The following is a 16,577-nucleotide window of genomic DNA, read 5'->3' as shown; positions in this document are numbered from 1 at the left end:
TGCCGGTTCCTTCATGTGTGAGGCTCATTGGAATGTGTGGAGAGGGGCCTTGACCATGGCTGTGGCTAGGCTCTGGAGGTCTACGGCCACCGGGAGCTCTGCTCGGGGTGGGGAGGGAAGCTGGAGCCCATCCCCTCCGAGGAGGCCCCGGGGAAGACAGCCAGGTATGCGGACAAGAGATTCTCTGCCAATAAGATATTTAGGTTGAAAATTTCAATTTCTTTGTAGGTGCCACATTCTGATTAGAAATCTTTGTTTAAACCTGACCTAACAAGTTCCAAAAATACCTAGACCTTTTAAATTGCTGGGCTTCATATCATTCTGACCTTCCTTGATTTTGTTTGCCCAGGTCTAAGAATTACTGACTTCAAACTGGCTCTAACACTCAAGTATTCCACACAGACAGACAGACAGACAGACAATAAACTGACTAAATACACCACATGTACATGTGCACATGTCTGCAGTTGATCGATTGATCTGATCCTTCAAAAATGGCAGGGAGAAAACTGATAGACTGAGAAAAGAGGGGGCAGTCCCCAGGGCAAAGTGAGCCCTGTCGGCCCATTGGGAACGTTGCTCCCCCATTTTTCAGCCTGATCAGTTTCCTGTTTGTTAAAAATGGATCAAAAAAGCGCTTTTGTTGATATAAGTCGGCAAAAGTTTTTCAGTTGTAGAAACCTAAGGTGTTCAGATGTTAGCATTTCTCTTTCTTGGTCAAGGCTAGTTCTGAGGCAGGAAGGTATCTTCTTATCAGACATGGAGATAGGCTGCCTTAGTGACACGCTTCTTTGTTTCTGACATCAAATAGTTAATCATATGATCTTGCATTTTCCACTTCCCTGAGGCTTTTCGGATCACAAGCACAGGCGTGTTCCAGGGGCTAGCTGACTGCCTGAGATGCCCCTGAGTTAGTTGTTCATTAATAAGATCCCTTAAAGCCTTTAGCTTTTCTAAACTTAGCGGTGACTGTTCTGTCCATCCTGGAGGTCCTGGGAGCCATGTAATTTTCGGGACCCGGGGAGCAGTGGCCTTTAGAATTGGGGGTGCTGATGATGAAGCCGTCGTCGCTCTGGAGATTGGGTAATTTGGGCACCAGGCAAGATGTCAAGGCCTCTGAGGTTAGCCTCTAATACTCTGACAATCTGTGGGCAGATGAACCCCGTGTTCCCAGCGGGGCCTACCCACTGGACCAGGTCAGTGGTCTCGAGGGTCCACTGTCCTCCTCCTATCCCCCTGACCCCTGGTCCTGTCCTTAGATTCCATTCTGGGAGGGCCTCCTCAATCCTAATCATGGTTCTATCTGCGGCTGAGTCTAGCTGTCTCTTGAACTCCTTGCCGTCCAGCAGTGCAACTATCTTTGGTGGTGCCCCGCTGACAATGAGGATGCTCCAATGCACATTGGTCTCTTTTCCCCCTTTTATTGACAAGCCTGGGGGTTGCCCCTTCGGTAGTTTATTCTGATTCTGTAAGGCTGCGGCTAGAACCTGGGTCTGCTGTGTAGGGGACCCTAAATCTTGGGTAGCACATACCCAATTATCTTTGGAGCTGGTTTTCATGTCCATGCAAGTGGCCCTATGCTCTGTAGTTTGTTGCATTCCACCTGGGGAGCCTCAGTGGGGCCTTCGTCAAGCCACCTGCAGGCTGATAACGCCACGCCAAGGCGTGAACCTGATCTCGATAAGGGTCCGGGATGGCAGCCTGCTGGGGTCCTGTGCTCCACTGACCTGCTGTCCCTGACAGCTGCCCGTATGTTATGGGGATGGGGGGTTGGGCAGCAGCATTGCGGTCTGTCTGCGTGTGGCATTCTTCCTTAAAGAAAGTGCCCCATCTTAGAACTTTCAAGTCCCCAGGTTCCCATGGTTACCAAACTGCAGGCTGGGCTCCCCCCGGGTTGAGATTAACTGGGAAGGCCCAGAGGGGTTTCCAATAGTCCTTCTCCGGTCTTGGGCCAAAAAAGGGAGCAGAAGCTCCTTCTGGAGGGGCAATGGGGCGAACAGGCTCAGGTCTATCTCCCCCCAAAATTTCTTCAGCTACCTCATCTTCTATGTCCTTATCAATAAGGGGCAGCCTGAGACAGCTGCTTGCTTAGTATCCGGAGAGGCCCATTCTCTTTCCTCCCGGAAGTTTGCTTTTAAAGCTGCTATTGTTGCATGCAAACCTGATGGGGGACTTTTGCCTGTTTTTTTCTGTCTGTCCCCCAACAAGCTTCTCTACCTGATCCCAGGTGTGCCAGGAGGAGAGGTCCCCAGTGGGAACCCACGGAGCCACCTCAAGGATAGCACCCCAGATCTTAGCTGCCCTATCTTCAGAGAATTCTAACCCCTGGCTCTTCAGCAGATAACATAGGGCTTTCAGAGCCGGGTGTTGCACCTTCTGAATGGAGTTGCCCATGATATTGGGGAATCTAGTAGGGTCAAGAAGGTCAGGATAGATGATGGTCCCACTAAGAGACCACCGAGGCAAAGGAAAGAATACAGAGGAGAGACTCAGCAGCGCCCGAAATAAATGGTGACGGATGGAATGCTTGTTAACGAGTTCCTGCCAGTTGCACAGTTTTTCTTCTGTGGGGGATGCGAGTTTATCTGGGACTCACGGCTGTGACCCCCTCATCCTATCATGGGTGTCTTCAAGCAGTGAGCGCCCTAGTGGCACTTAAGTGCTCGACCCATGCCCTCGGGGAGAAAGGTGGTTGCTGCTGGCCTAATGGAAGCAACCTTTGAAAATACACACACAGCAAGAATGAGACACTACGCCAAAAAAAAAAAAAAAAGAAAAGAAAGATGATAAGGATGCTGAGTCCTGCAGCGAAACACAGATAATAAGGAACAGATGCTAGGCACCCCATAGGTGTGGGTGGTGGTGGGGAAGTGAGCGAAAACAAAGTGAGAATTGACTGAAACAGTCCTGACCCGAGGAGGACTCTTCTGATAGCCTGCCTTACTATCAGGGGGCAGAGCTCTAGCTCCAGTTCATTCCCCTTCCTGAATTACCAGCCTGGTGTCTCCATGCAGTCGCCTATTTTACTGCATGGATTCGGGGTGGTCAGGGGATCATACCTTGCTCCAACGACGTCCGTGCTGTCCACGTCCACATTGTCCCTGTTCAGGGCGCCAGATGTCAGGGTCCTGGACAGTTAACCCCGACAAGCTGTAGTATGATCCCCAGCCACCGGACTTACTCCCTATGGGAGAGGGAGTGGGAGGGGGAGAAGCCTCTGCCCAGCCCCTCTGCGCACCACAGCCACCCCACCGCCACCGAGAAAGGACCACGCAGAGCGGAGAGAGCTGGAGGTCAAGCAGCTCTCATTTTATTAGCTCCCACACAGGATATTTATACACAATTTCAGGGCGGCTTGGATATTGTGCACACCTGGTTATCATACACTTTGCTGGGCTCTTTACAGATGTTAGCTAATGATTTATGTTTCCTGCTCTAAAGGCCGGGTATGTTAGCTCAGACTAGTGGTGACTGTCAGGTTTCATCCCATTATCTCCTCAACCAGGTGCCTTTCTGGGTGGGGTGCTGGCACAGGGCCTTAGGCCCCCGTGAACAGAGCCTGCTCCTGCTTCTAAGGGCAGGGGACTTGGCCAGGGTCTCAGGCTGGCTGCTGGGACCCCAACAGAGGGCCCCAACCCTCGTGGCGACCCCTTGTCCAGCCTCTGGCTACTGACCTGACCGAATATCTCAGCTCTCAGTCCGCCTGGCAGGCTCAGACCAACAGAGGCGCAACAACCGCCCCAGCCTGCCTGTTCCCTGTGACCCGGCTGCCCTTGCGAGGACACTGGGCCTTTGTCCAGAGTTGGTGGGCCGGCCCTGGGGAGGGGCTTCCCACAGGGGCCAGGCTGCCGCCTCGGCAAACAAGGCCTCATTCACGGTGGCGGCACAGGACGTGGAGCCACTGTCCAGCTGCAGCCTGCCAGGACTGCGTGTGGACGATCTGCCGCAGGACCCTGACCTCGGCCGTCCACTCACACTGTGTGCCCAGGCTCGCCTCTTGCTGTGCCCGGCCCGGCTCGGGGACTGAACCCGCCGCTCAGCTCACTCTTCCCCCGGCGGCGGGGACACGTGCTGCTGGCCTGGGACTTGGCAGGGGAGAGGCCGCACCTCCAGAAGGGAAGCTGCTGTTCCTCCCTGCCCTCCCCCGCCTCCTGGGAACAGCAGGGGAGTGTAGGCGCGTAAGAGCCAGCGAGGAGCCTGCTCCTTGCAGCTAGGAAGTCTTTCGGGCTTGTTACCTTAGCCTCCCAGAAAAGAATTTCAGGAGATGAGCAATGAAGTAAGAACAGTTACGACCCAGTGGTTGTATGTTTGCTTATCTAGCATGAGAAATTAGCACAAAGGCAAGTGCGCAATATTCACATTTGCCGTAGTCCAAAACTGGAGGCAGTCTGAATGTCCATCGGATAATGACTGGCTAAGCAAATCCTGGAGTGGTCAGAAATGGAAGCCTTGCAGGGGTGACAGGGAGCCAACAGCTGATGCTGTGACACGATGAACTTTAAGAGCAGTGAGAGGCCCAGACACAGAAGACTCCGATTTCAGGTATGAAATGCTTGAGAAATGGCAAAGCAGGAGGCTGCTCAGTGACTCCGGCCGAGTCTGCACGGAAGGACACTTCGAAGGCTGCAGGGGTATCTCCTGACTGGGGGTGGCTTGCAGCTGCAGGCACTCCTCGCTGAACCCTGAGCACACGGACACATATAAGATGCAGCTCAGTGATGTTTGAAAAGGTGGCCACATAGAACAAAATAATCAACTTAGAGAGACAGAAAGCTAGGTTTTATTTGGAAGGGGGCGAGGGGAGAGAGAGAGAAAGGGGAGAGACAGAGAGGAGAGGAAGGGAGGGAGAGGAAGAAGAGAGAGGGGAGGGAGAGAGGGAGAGGAGAGAGGGAGGGTTTCTCCAAGCTGACCTGCGGGGCTTCTCTCGGAGGGGTCCAGCCTTCTCTGGTCTGTGCTGGCTCCAGGTAAGGGTCTTACCAGGCCACAGGTGTGTACTGGTGGCCTCCAGGCTAGTTACTGGCCCAGAATCCACTTCCCTACGGGGTGGGCTTCTCCTGGCAGCCTCTCAGAGAGCACCCTTCCCCATCCCCCACAACGACCACGAGGGCGGTGTTACGGGACACAGAGACCCCCCCACTACACCGCAGAGAAAGGCGATGGTCCAGGTGAGGTCGCTGTCCCGTGAGTCCGGGCGAGGCTGGAGAGTGCGGGTGGGAGGGAGGACCTTGGTGGTCACTGCAGGACTCTGCCTGCCCCCGGGAGATGGTGTCTCAGGGGAGAGGGGTCAGCAGGGAAGGTACAGAGATGAGTGAGGGGCTGCTCCAGGAGGCTGCCATGGAGGCCTTGGGGAAAGGCCTCGGTCGTGGCAAGGGCTGGCGTGAGCCCCGGGAGCAGGGCCACGCTGCCCACCACCCGCTCGGAGGAGGCCCCTGGGATCCTGGGTGGGAGGAGGGGAAGGGAGGCGCGGACAGGAAGTGAGCCCTCTCTGCGGCCCCTCGGTGTCCGATGGAGAGACTCCGGGTTCCTGATGAGCAACTCCTGATGGGAGCTCAGCACTGGCCTCGCTGTGGGTCCACGCAGGGGAGGGGCCTGCCTTCGCTCCACTCTGGCGCATGCAGGAAGTCCTCTCTTAGCTAGGTTCTCGGGAGCGTGTGGTGGCCCCCGGCCCTGAGTAAGGCCTGGCGCGCCTCCACATGACAGCCTCTCGACACTGCCCGCTCTCGGAGGAGCTGCTGGGCCGGCTGCACGGGGAGCTCCTCAGGCACAGGGTCCCTTCTGCACTCCACCTGGCTGAGGTGGGGCCTGGAGTCTGTCAGTGATGGAAGGGAGGGAGCTGGACGGGACCGTCAGCGAGAAGGGGCCGTCAGCTGCCCTAGGAGAGGGCTGACCCAAAGGAGGTGCCTGCGGGGCTCCTGCCGCCCCCTCAGGGAGCGCGCCCCCCCCACCCCGAAGCTCCACTTAAGTCTAGCTGCACACAGACCACCTCAGAGCTGGGTGAGGCGGTGGAGAGCACTCTGGACAGAGCCCAGGCAAGTGCTCCCTGCAGAAGCCACATGCCCACCCCGGGCGATGGTGGGCAACTTCGCAGTACCCTCACGCACATTTCCTAGGGCCTCATCAGCCTGAGTGTCCAGTCAGAGGGCCAGGGAGAGACGGGCTGGTCGGGGTCCCGGCCCAGCTGGAGTTTGGAGCCTCGCACTGGCCTCTCCCCACGCCTGGCACCTTCTCAGCAAAGGGGCTACAGTGATAGGGCACGCATGAGGGCACTGGCCTTGCATGAGGCTGACCCGGGCTCAGGACTCGGCACCACGTATGGAGGAAGCCCTGAGCATCGTGGGGTATGACCCCAAACCAAACACCCAAACAGGAAAGACTGACTTCTTTTTTTTTTTTTTTTTTTTGCTTTTTGGGTCACACCTGGCGATGCACAGGGGTTACTCCTGGCTTTGCACTCAGGAATTACCCCTGGCAGTGCTCAGGGGACCATATGGGATGCTGGGATTCGAACCCGGGTCGGCCGCGTGCAAGACAAACGCCCTCCCCGCTGTGCTATTGCTCCAGCCCCAAGACTGACTTCTTGCCTGTTGGGTAGTCACTGAGGTCAGTCCACACCAAGCAGAGATGAACAAGACTCTGTGTGTGTGTGTGTGTGTATCTGCGTGTGTGTGTGTGTGTGTATCTATGTGTGTGTCTGAGAGTGAGTGTGGTGAATGTTGTGAGTGTATGTGTGAATGTGTGTGTGAGCATGTGAATGTGTATGAATGTGTGTGAACGTGTGTGGACATGGGTGTGTGAGTGTGAGTATGTGTGTGAGTGTGTGCACATGTGTGTGTGTTTGAGTGTATGTGAGTGTGTGAATGTGTGAGTGTATGTGAGCATGCGCGCGCGCGCGCGTGTGTGTATGTGTGTGTGTGAGTGTGTGTGTGTGTGAGATGGGGAAGAAATCCAGGTCTTACACATGTAAGGCACATGTTCAACCACTGAGCAACACCCCCAGCCCTAAGGCCCCACCCCCCTTTTAGGGAAAACGAATCACACCTGATGGTGCTCAGGCTCACTCCTGCCTCTGTGCTCAGGGATCAGTCCTGACAGTGCTCAGGTGGTGGCCATATGGGGAGTCAGGAGCCAAACCAGCGCCTGACGGCTGACCAGTCTCCGCCCAGCCCGCGTCCTCTGTCGGGACGGTGCCCCGCCCTGGGGGCGCCTGTGCACCTTCCTCACGGCTCCCCGAGCCCCTTCCCATGGCACCCACTGCTGGCCCTGGCGCGTCCTGCAGCGAGGCCCAGGCCTGGGATGCGACCACGCAGCCTCAGACATTCACTCGAAACGTGGTCTGTTTTGAACCTTGGCCCCTGGAAAACCCTGAACCCGTTCCATAAGCTGAGCTGGCCCCCACCTGAGCTGCCTGGCTGACCTCCTGGACTGAAATACAGGCGCAGTGGGGCCAAGCCCGGGGCACACCTGGGCTGCTGCTCCTTGGCAACAGAAGGGAAGCCCCGCGTGGGCCCAGACAGTCTGCACCTGGCCAGCTCCGGTTACGCCGCGGCCAGTGCTAACGTTCAAACCTGCCCTCTGGGTTTTCTGAGGAACGAGGCATGCAGCGAGACCTGGCGCCTGGGGGTAGCTCAGCAGCCAGAGGCCTGACAAGCACAGGGCCCAGCTTTCGTTCCCAGCACTGTGAGCCTGCCTGCACCCCCAACACTTCTGGGGCAGACCTGGAGGCCGCAGCAGCGACGTGTCCTGTTGCACCAACCAGCCCCGTGAGCACTGCTCGAGAAGACTCGTGAAAAACTGGACAGTATAAGTCCCTACCCACGGCCATTTATTTGGTGGTCAGTAAGTGCTGGCCACGCTTGTTATCAATCATCTAAGGCTGGAGCACTTACTTGCACTGGAAACAAAAGAAATGCTTCCCATCAGCGCCAGGCAGTCTCGATGGGAAAGATCACCACTCTGATGCAGCAGGGCCAAGGGTCAGGGTTAAGCGCAGAGGCTGAGAGCACCCAGCACGGCCACCCAGGGGTGGCTCTAGGCCAGAGAGATAGTACCAGAGCGAAGGTGTCCACCTCCCGACTCGTCACTGGTCTACGCCTACTTCTTAGCACCCACCACACCTGGTCCCCTGAGCCCTCAGCACAGAGCTGGAACACCCAGCGGTGCCAGGCTCACTCCCCGTGGGCTCAGACGGCCAGGTGGGATGCTGGGGGGGAACTGGGTGGGCTGCATGCACTGTGAGTGCCCTGCCCCCTGTGCTGTCTCTCTCGCGAGCTGATGCTTCCATGCTGGCATCTAAGAGTAGGGGCTCCAAGGGACAACCCTGCTTTCCCGGGCAGAGCCTCCCCTGGACCCCGCACCCTCCTTGGAGACACAAGAGCGACTAGCCCCAAGCCTGGTGACGGACAGTGGCTCCTGCTGCAAGGCCCCCCTGTGGCGAGCAGGTCCACCTCTGCGCCCCGTAGGGCCTTGGCCTCACAGCACAGCACACACAGGTGCCGGTGCCCAGTGTTGCCACGTGCTGCCTCCGAGTCCTGCAGCACACGGTGGTCGCTGGCGCCGGCAGGGAGGCTTCATGCAGACCTCCTGCAGACCCTCCCTCCGGCCTTAGTTCTCCCGACTGTAAAGACCGACGTGCCCCTGCCCAGGGACCAGGCTGCCGGGCTTGCTCTGGGTTCCATCTGAGTTTTACGTTCGCTCCCAACCTTTCACGGGAAGCTGGGCCAGAGAGGTACCGCAGCAGCGAGGGCGCTTGCCTTGCACATGGCTGACCAGGGCTCCACCCCAACACCTCATGGGGCCCCGAGTCCCTCCAGGAGTGACCCTTGAGCGCCGAGACAGGAGGAAGCCCTGAGCACCAGGTGTGGCCCCAGACCACAAACAAACAGGAAAAAGGGAAAGCTTTCCAGAAACCCCAGTGTTGCCTTCGGATGACGGGAACAAGTCGCCCAGATTCGGGCCAGACCTGACTGTCCCCTTGGGCTGCCAGGACCTGCAGTCACCTCCCCTCAGGGCCTGAGGCCCTCCAGGCTTCTCTCCCTCATGACCCCCCCCCCAGACTTCTGGGCCTGCAAGCCCTGAATGTCAGCCCCGGGTCCAGCCCCCGGAAGCGAGTGAGGCCCCGAGGTGGTGGAACAGGAGCCCTAGGTGGGGAAGCTGTTTGGGCAGAGTGGAGAGGAAAGGCCGAGGTCAGCGCCGACACCTGGTCCTTGCCCACCTGGCTGGGCATGTTCCCTTCCGGTCCTGCTCTCCTGACATGCCGCTGAGGTCAGCAGGAAGGCGGCTTCGCAGAGGCCTGGGGAAAGCACAGTCTTCCTGCCTGCCCCTCCCCCCACCTGGCTGGAGGGAAGTGGGGAGAGCGGGCTGCTGTCTGCCCAGGCCTGGGAGGACAGAGCCGGGCCAGGGCTGGGGCCCCCCTCCACACCCTGCCCTCTTGCTTGCCCCGGTGTGTGCTGCAACTCTCCTGGACACCCGGTTTCTCCCAGCTCAGGGCTGGTTTTGCCTCACACCCCTTCTGGTGTTACAGAAACCTGACCAAGAAAGAGGGCCAGAGAGGCAGCGTATGGCCCTGCACGCGGCCAGCCCGGGTTCAATCCCCGGCATCCCATAAGGCCCCCCAAGCACAGAGCCCAGAGGTAGCCCCTGAGCACCACTGGGTGTGGCCCCAAAACAAAACACATAAAATTAAATTAAAAGGACAAAAAAAATCTGACCAAGAAGCAGGCACTGCCGCTGGAGAGCTGACGGGTAGGGGCTTAGTCACGCACGGGAACTCGACCTGGTCAGCCCTGACACGGGCTGGGCCTGGACACAGTCCCACAGAGCTTCCGCAGGGCAGGTGTGCGACACGCCGAGGTTGGCCCGCCGTGGAGAGCACGCTGAGCTCCAGGCGTTCTCTGACGGTCTCTGGCCCGGGCCCCGCGGGGTCTGGCTCTTCTCCTCTTCTGCCGTGACTATGACGGATGGCCAGGCAGGCCCTTGCCCAGCTCCCAGAATGGTCACTCAGAGGTCCCGCCTTCGTCTCCCACCGCTGGGACACCCGCTCAGCCTCTCTGCGGTGCTCCAGGCTGCCCCTCGGCCCGCCTTCTCTGCTCATCTCCCGGCGCGGCCTGCGCCAGTCACAGCCCAGTGGTGCCCAGGAGGGCTCCGGCTTGCAGACCCAGATCCAGGAGTTGCCCTTTTCCTGGGGCAGCCCACTCCCCAGCTCTTGGGGCTGGCGGTCCCCCTCCCTTTCAGTGTGTCTGGCCCCTGGCAGCCATGGAGAGAAGTTTTGGGAACTAACAGGTTAAAGAGGGGGCTTCCCAGGGAACTGGGACCCCCCAGGATCTGGGGTAAGGGGTAACAGGTGACTTCTGCCTAGCCTGCTTGCCTGGGCTCCCGATGCTGCTGGGTGTCACCGAGTGGCCAGGCCCTCCTGGGTGGGACAGAGAAGGGGCTGCACGCTTAGGCGGTGCCGAGGCCAGCTCAGAGCCTAGAACACACGTCACCAGCCTGCACCGGTGGAGCACCAGGACAGCATTTGGTGGCTGGCACCTTCCCGCCAGGAAGTTCCACCAGCAGTTGTGGACAGGTCAGCCCAGAGCGTGTCCTGCTCGGAGCCCCTGACCCCAGAGCCCAGCGGCGCCCACCTTCTCTCAGCCCCCGGATGCCGCTGCTGTCCTGGGGTGAGTGGGCCAGAGGGAACTAGTTACTGGCTGCCATGGCTTATGGGGTACGGAGCCAACTTGGGCCCAGCCCTGACCTCCCCCACCCCCAACACAAGGCCCAGACTGAGTTCCAGTCTCAGGACCAGGTTACGACAAGGAGTGTCACTGGTGGAGGGGTCTTTGCCTGTCTCCACGTCACCGCGTCCCTCCCTGGCCGGCTCTTACACTGAGAGGGGCTTTGGCTCTCTGTCCACAGGCCCTGTGGAGGAGAGGGTGGCCCCCTATGGTAAGGGTCCGGAGTTTGGCTTAGGGGTACGGCTGGGTGGGAGGGTGGGACAGCGGGCAGGGCGGTGTCTGCTGTGCCCGAGCCAGCCACAGAGACCCTGGGCCCCTCCTGTGGTTCTTTGCCCCCAGCTAGCCACAGTGATCCTGAGTGCAGAGGCAGGAGCAAGCCCTGAGCTCAGCCTGGGGTGGCCCCCAGACAAAACAACACACACACACACACACAACTACGACTTCATATTTTGTAGTTAAGCACAGTTTTGCATTCTCCCGTTTCTTTCACCGACTCGGACCCTCACCGAGTGGAACCGGCCTCCTTTTGCTAGGTGGGTCTGTGAACGGGGCTGGCTGGGGGGCTGGCAGGTCTCTGCAGGGGGCGGTGGGGCGCCGCGTTTCCGGGAGCTTCGAGTCTGGCTGCGTTGCTCTCCGTGGCCACCAGGGTCCGCCCGCGGGCTGACCGCGGGGCGGGGCCTGAATGTGGGGCGGGGCCTGCCTTGGGGGCGGGGCCGATGCGTCTATAAAGGCGGCGCGCGCGCGGCGGCCGCGGACTCTGCGCTGGTGCGCGCGCCCGTCGTCCGTCCCTCGCCCGCGTCGCTTTGGCTGTCGCTGCCGCTGCCGCTGCCGCCCGCCGCCCGCCGCCCGCCGCCCCCGCGATGCTGGCCCTGCGCCGCGGCCCCCGCCTGCTGCCCCTGCTCCCGGCCCGCGCCTGCAGCGCCCGCGCGGCCTCGGCGCCCGGGAACCCGCTCGTCTACCTGGACGTGGGCGCCGACGGGCAGCCGCTGGGCCGCGTGGTGCTGGAGGTGAGCCCAAGGTCACGAGCGGGGGCTCGTCCCGGGCCGTCGCCCCGCCCCGCCACGTGGGACCCCGGGGCGCTGCCCGTCCGTGCTGCCCCCAGCCCCCTCCCCGCCGCGCGGCCCGGGCCTCGGTTTCCCGTCTGTGGCTGCCGGCCCGACCCTGGCCCGGCCTCTGCCGGATCCGCCGCACGCCCGCCCCGGGCCCGGGAGGCGAATGGGGGAAGTGAGAGCCCGGCCCGGGCAGCGGTGGCTGTCCGGGACTGACCGCCCCCTCTGCTTTCCCTGCAGCTGAAGGCCGACGTCGTCCCGAAGACCGCAGGTGAGACTGCCGGCGCCCGCGTGCACGCGGGTGGGGGGGTCGGCAGCCCCGCCCCCTCCCCACTCCCTCCTGCCCCCCTCCCACACTCCCTCCTGACCCCCTCTCCCCACCCCTCCCCCCACCCCCCTCCTGACCCCCTCCCCCCGCCCCTCCCCCCCCCACTCCCTCCTACCCCCTCCCCCAGCCCCTGCACTCCCTCCTGCCCCACCCCCACTCCCTCCTGCCCCCCTCCCGCACTCCCTCCTGCTCCCCCACTCCCTCCTGCCCCCGCCCACTGGGGTTGGGGTTCGGCCCGGAGGAAGCTGCCCCTGACCACCCTTGTCCACCGCATCCCCGCAGAGAACTTCCGAGCCCTGTGCACGGGTGAGAAGGGCTTCGGCTACAAGGGCTCCACCTTCCACAGAGTCATCCCGTCCTTCATGTGCCAGGTACCGCCGAGCACTGAGTGGAGGGCACTGAGTGGAGGGCACTTCCGGGCAGACGCGGGATGACCAGCCAGCTGGTGTGGGACCCGGGCTCCTGGGGGTTGCTGAGGGTCTGGGCGAACTGGCCACTGCACTCCTGTGTCAGCCCCCAGGCATCCTGTTCCCTGCACCGCCCAGCGGCTGTCCCGTGGATGGGCTTCCCCCAACGGACCGTGGCCACCCAGCGGGGAGAGTGCTCAGGCCACTGAGGCAGGAGGAGGCAAGGACAGATGCCAGCGTGGGGAAGGGGCTAGGGCTGCCCTCAGGCCACCTGTGGCGTTAGTGGACACTTGTCTGGTTCCTTGAGGCGACTGGCGGGGCCACACCTGGGTGCTGGCATGGGCAGCTCTGAGCTGCAGCCTCTGCACTAACCAGATGCCCCGGGACGGGCGTGGCGGGAGGCGCCCCTGGTCGTGCCCGCTCAGGGCACTCGGAGTCATCCTCAGTGGCCTTGGGTGCTCTGAGGGCACTTCAGAATTGCCTGGGCACATGAGCGGGATGGAGGGCGATGGGGTGAAGGACACAGGCCCAGAGAAACCACGGGCAGTACCGAGACAGTATCCATGATGAGTCTTGGCCGTGGTCACAAAACTTGAGAGGACTGGGGGCGGGAGAGATGGGGATAGCGAGTGTCACAGGACAGTGGCGGGCACTGACCGCAGGGCCGCTGGGCCGAGTACTCGCCTTGCTTGGAGCCCAGACCTGTGTGGTTGCCACCTCCTCAGCACCCGCCCCCGGCGCTGAGTGTTGCAGACGTGTGACCTGTGGTTAAAATAGGCCAGATGTCACCGTGCAGGACAAGGCAGGTGTGCTGCTGCCCTTCTGCAGATTAGGGGCTGGGGGCGGCGCAGGCAGCCCCAGGCCCGGGGCTCAGGCCTCTGCTCTCACAGGCCGGAGACTTCACCAACCACAACGGCACTGGGGGCAAGTCCATCTACGGAAGCCGCTTCCCCGATGAGAACTTCAAGCTGAAGCACGAGGGCCCAGGTGCGGGGTTCGAGAGAGCTTTGCTGTGCGGGTCCCTGGGCAGCTGGGCCCGGCCATGTGTCTGAGCTTGCTCCCAGCGCCCACGCACAGGGCACAGCCCCAGTGTCCCTGAGCACTGCTGGGAGCACCCCACCCCACAGACACCGACACGTGTTCCCCTGGGAATTTGGGGGAGCCCTCGAGGGAGCACCCCGCATCCTGCCCCTCAGAGCCCGTGGGGCCACCAAGGCAGGCAGGGGTGGGTGACCTGACTCCCTGCCCCCCCCGGCAGGTGTCCTGTCCATGGCAAACGCGGGCCCCAACACCAACGGCTCCCAGTTCTTCATCTGCACCATCAAGACAGACTGGTGAGCCCCTCGCCGCGGCCCTGAGGCCGGACTGCTGGCTCGGAGGGGGGGGTCCCCTCTCCTGGGCCGGGGGCCCCCTGGCCGTGGGCTGACTGGCTCTGGGATTCTGCTCTCCTGTCTGGCTCTATCTGGCTCTGGCTCTATCTGGCTCTGGCTCTGGCTCTCTGGCTCTTCCTCCCTTTTTTCTTGCTATTTTTTTTTGCCATTTGGGTCACACCTGGCGGTGCTCAGGGGTTCCTCCTGGCTCAGGAATCACTCCTGGCAGTGTTCGGAGGGACTATTTGGGATTCTGGGAATCGAATTGGCCATGTGCAGGGCAAACACAATACCCGCTGTGCTGTCGCTCCAGCCTCACTTTGTTTGTTTGGTTTTTGGGTCACACCCAGAGATGCTCTGGGGTGACTCCTGGATCTGCACTCAGGAATCACTCTTGGTGCTGCCTGGGGGACCATATGGGATGCTGGGGATTGAACCCTGGTCGGCCGATGCGAGGCTAACGCCCTCTCCTTGTGCTGTCCCTCCGACCCCGCTCCCTTTTATCTTAGCGGGAGGCTCAGTCCTGGCTCTTCTCTGTGCTCGGGGGTCAGGCTGGTGGTGCTGGGATTCGACTGGGCTTGCTGCTGCCCTAAGATCTAGAGCCCCTTTCTGCTTGGGGAGAACGCCCGTGTGGCCGCGCAGCCTGTGGCCGTTGGTTTTGGACAGGCCAGGGCGGTTCTGACCTCTACCCTGCCCCTGCCTGAGATCCGCCCGGGATCCTGCTTGGCGGGACTCAGCCGTGTGTGTCAGTTCTGGGGGCTGCTGCCCTGCGCCCTGGTGCTGATTGCCAAGACAGTCCTGTGCGTGACCGCCACCGTGGGCCCCGGCGTCTGAGCTGGCCCAGCAGGTGCCCAGAAAGGCAGAGTTTGGGGGCTGGCTGAGGGGAGCTGGGGGCCGATGCTGGTCTTGGGACTTCCCTGGCCCCAGGGCCATGGCACTGCCGACTCTGTCTCTGCCCGTCCCCGCAGGCTGGATGGCAAACACGTTGTGTTCGGGCACGTCAAGGAGGGGATGGAGGTCGTGAGGAAAATTGAGGCGCTGGGCTCCAAGAGTGGGAAGCCCTCCAAGAAGATCGTCATCACAGACTGCGGCGAGCTGAGCTGACCGCGGCTCAGCACACGTGGGTGACTCACCTGGTGACTGCCCCAGCCGCCCGTCACGGCATCCTTCCCACCTCAGCGTGCCCAGCAGTGCCCTCGGGAACACGCCCCGGGCCAGTCATGGCCGACTTGTCCCCTGCTTGGACAGCAGCTGCGGGCTGGGCTGGGTGGCTCGGGCTGCCTTCACTGCAGCTTCTGTCAGGACCGATGCGGCCGCGAGCCGAGGCCCTGCTGTGACTTGCTGTGCGAGTCGGCGGGCCCAGGGCTGCTGTGCGTTGTCTTTGCTTTGTTTCGATAAACGCGACCTACTGATGACACGTACCCGTGCGTATGTGCACCCACACCTACGTACATGTGCTGCCCTCGCCTACAATGTGAAGTAAATCTATTTTCTGTGAAAGACCCTGGTTTGAGGATCTGTGCCTGGGGGTCTGGAGCCAGCCGTGACCCTCTGCCCAGGGCCTCAAGGAGGCCTACGTTCCTGTGAGGAGGGAGGTCGCTGTGCTTCACCCCCGGGGGCGGGCCCACCCCCGGAGTGTCCTGTGCTGTCCACGCCCCCTGGTGGCCCCAAGTCTGTTTTCCTCCTGCCGGTTCCCGGTAGCACTGGGCGGCAGCGGGCAGCGCCGTGGAGCCTTCCAGGCGAGCTGCTGAAGGCTGCACTCGTGGGCGCGAGGGCCGGGCCGGACAGTCCTTGGTGTCGGGGTTTAGAGGAAGGCCTGGAGGCCAGGGGTGCCATTTAAACGGCAGTGCAGTTTTCGGTGTCTGAATCAGCAGGTTTGGGGAGGGGGAGAAGGCCCTCTAAGCAGGCGGCCGGGGGCCGGCAGTCAGGGCATCTGCAAGACTGGTCTTCTGCCCTGGCGAGCTGAGCGGAGAGGTGCAGACTGCTGGCCTTGGGCTCAGCAGCTGGGGGCGCCGGTCTGCGCTGCCCGACTCCCCGACTCTGTCCTCAATCACCCGCTGCCGCGTTTTCCCCCAGGGCCTCGCGGGGATTGCATTGGAAGACCGGAGCTGAGTCAATGATGGAAAGAATTAGTTACTGTTCACCAAGTCCATCTCACAGATAGGTAAACCGAGGGGTCCTGCTGGCCCAAAGGGGGCGTGCAAATCAGTGGGCAGAGCAGGACCCCTGCCCATTCGCCTTTCGCCCTTCCTCTGGACTCTGGGACCCTTGAGGAGGCAGTGCAGCCGCGGGCCTGCTCCCAGAGGGCTCCGGGGCACGAGCAGGAGCAGCTGTCTCCACCCTGGCCCTCCACCCTGTGAAAGTGGCTCTGAGCCCTTCCAGGCAGTCCTTGGATTCTGTCTCCTGATAGAATTCTATGGCCTGTGGGGTCTTGTTTGAGTTTGAATCACACTGGGAGCTGGACAGCGCTGGCCTTGCACCTGGTGTCCTGGGCTCTGTCCCTGGCACCACACAGGGTCCCCTGAGCGCCACCTGGAGTGATCCTGGACACAGAGCCAGGAGTAAGCCCTGAGCACTGCAGGTGTGGCCCAAAACCCAAAAGATAAGAAAATAAGGAGAAAAGAATGGAAAAGGAAGGGGAGGGCCTCAGGGAGTTGCAGAAGGGAGGGGAGGGGCGGGAGCCTGAGAGGGCAGGGCTGGGCCACAGA

General features: G+C 61.2%; 1 protein-coding gene across 1 annotated transcript; it reads left to right on the top strand.

Annotated features, from left to right (window-relative positions):
- Positions 1 to 11,510: 11,510 nt before the first annotated feature.
- On the top strand, positions 11,511 to 15,369 carry PPIF (peptidylprolyl isomerase F). Its single transcript, XM_055133906.1, has 6 exons — positions 11,511 to 11,722; positions 12,005 to 12,035; positions 12,375 to 12,463; positions 13,390 to 13,486; positions 13,758 to 13,833; positions 14,838 to 15,369. The coding sequence occupies exons 1-6, from the start codon at positions 11,576 to 11,578 to the stop codon at positions 14,971 to 14,973; spliced, it is 576 nt and encodes a 191-aa protein (XP_054989881.1). The 5' UTR covers positions 11,511 to 11,575; the 3' UTR covers positions 14,974 to 15,369.
- The last annotated feature ends 1,208 nt before the right edge of the window (positions 15,370 to 16,577 follow it).

This window comes from Sorex araneus, chromosome 3, assembly GCF_027595985.1.
Source record: "Sorex araneus isolate mSorAra2 chromosome 3, mSorAra2.pri, whole genome shotgun sequence".
In the NCBI taxonomy this organism is placed as follows: Eukaryota; Metazoa; Chordata; class Mammalia; order Eulipotyphla; family Soricidae; genus Sorex; species Sorex araneus.
This window is presented reverse-complemented; position numbering and strand designations above follow the sequence as displayed.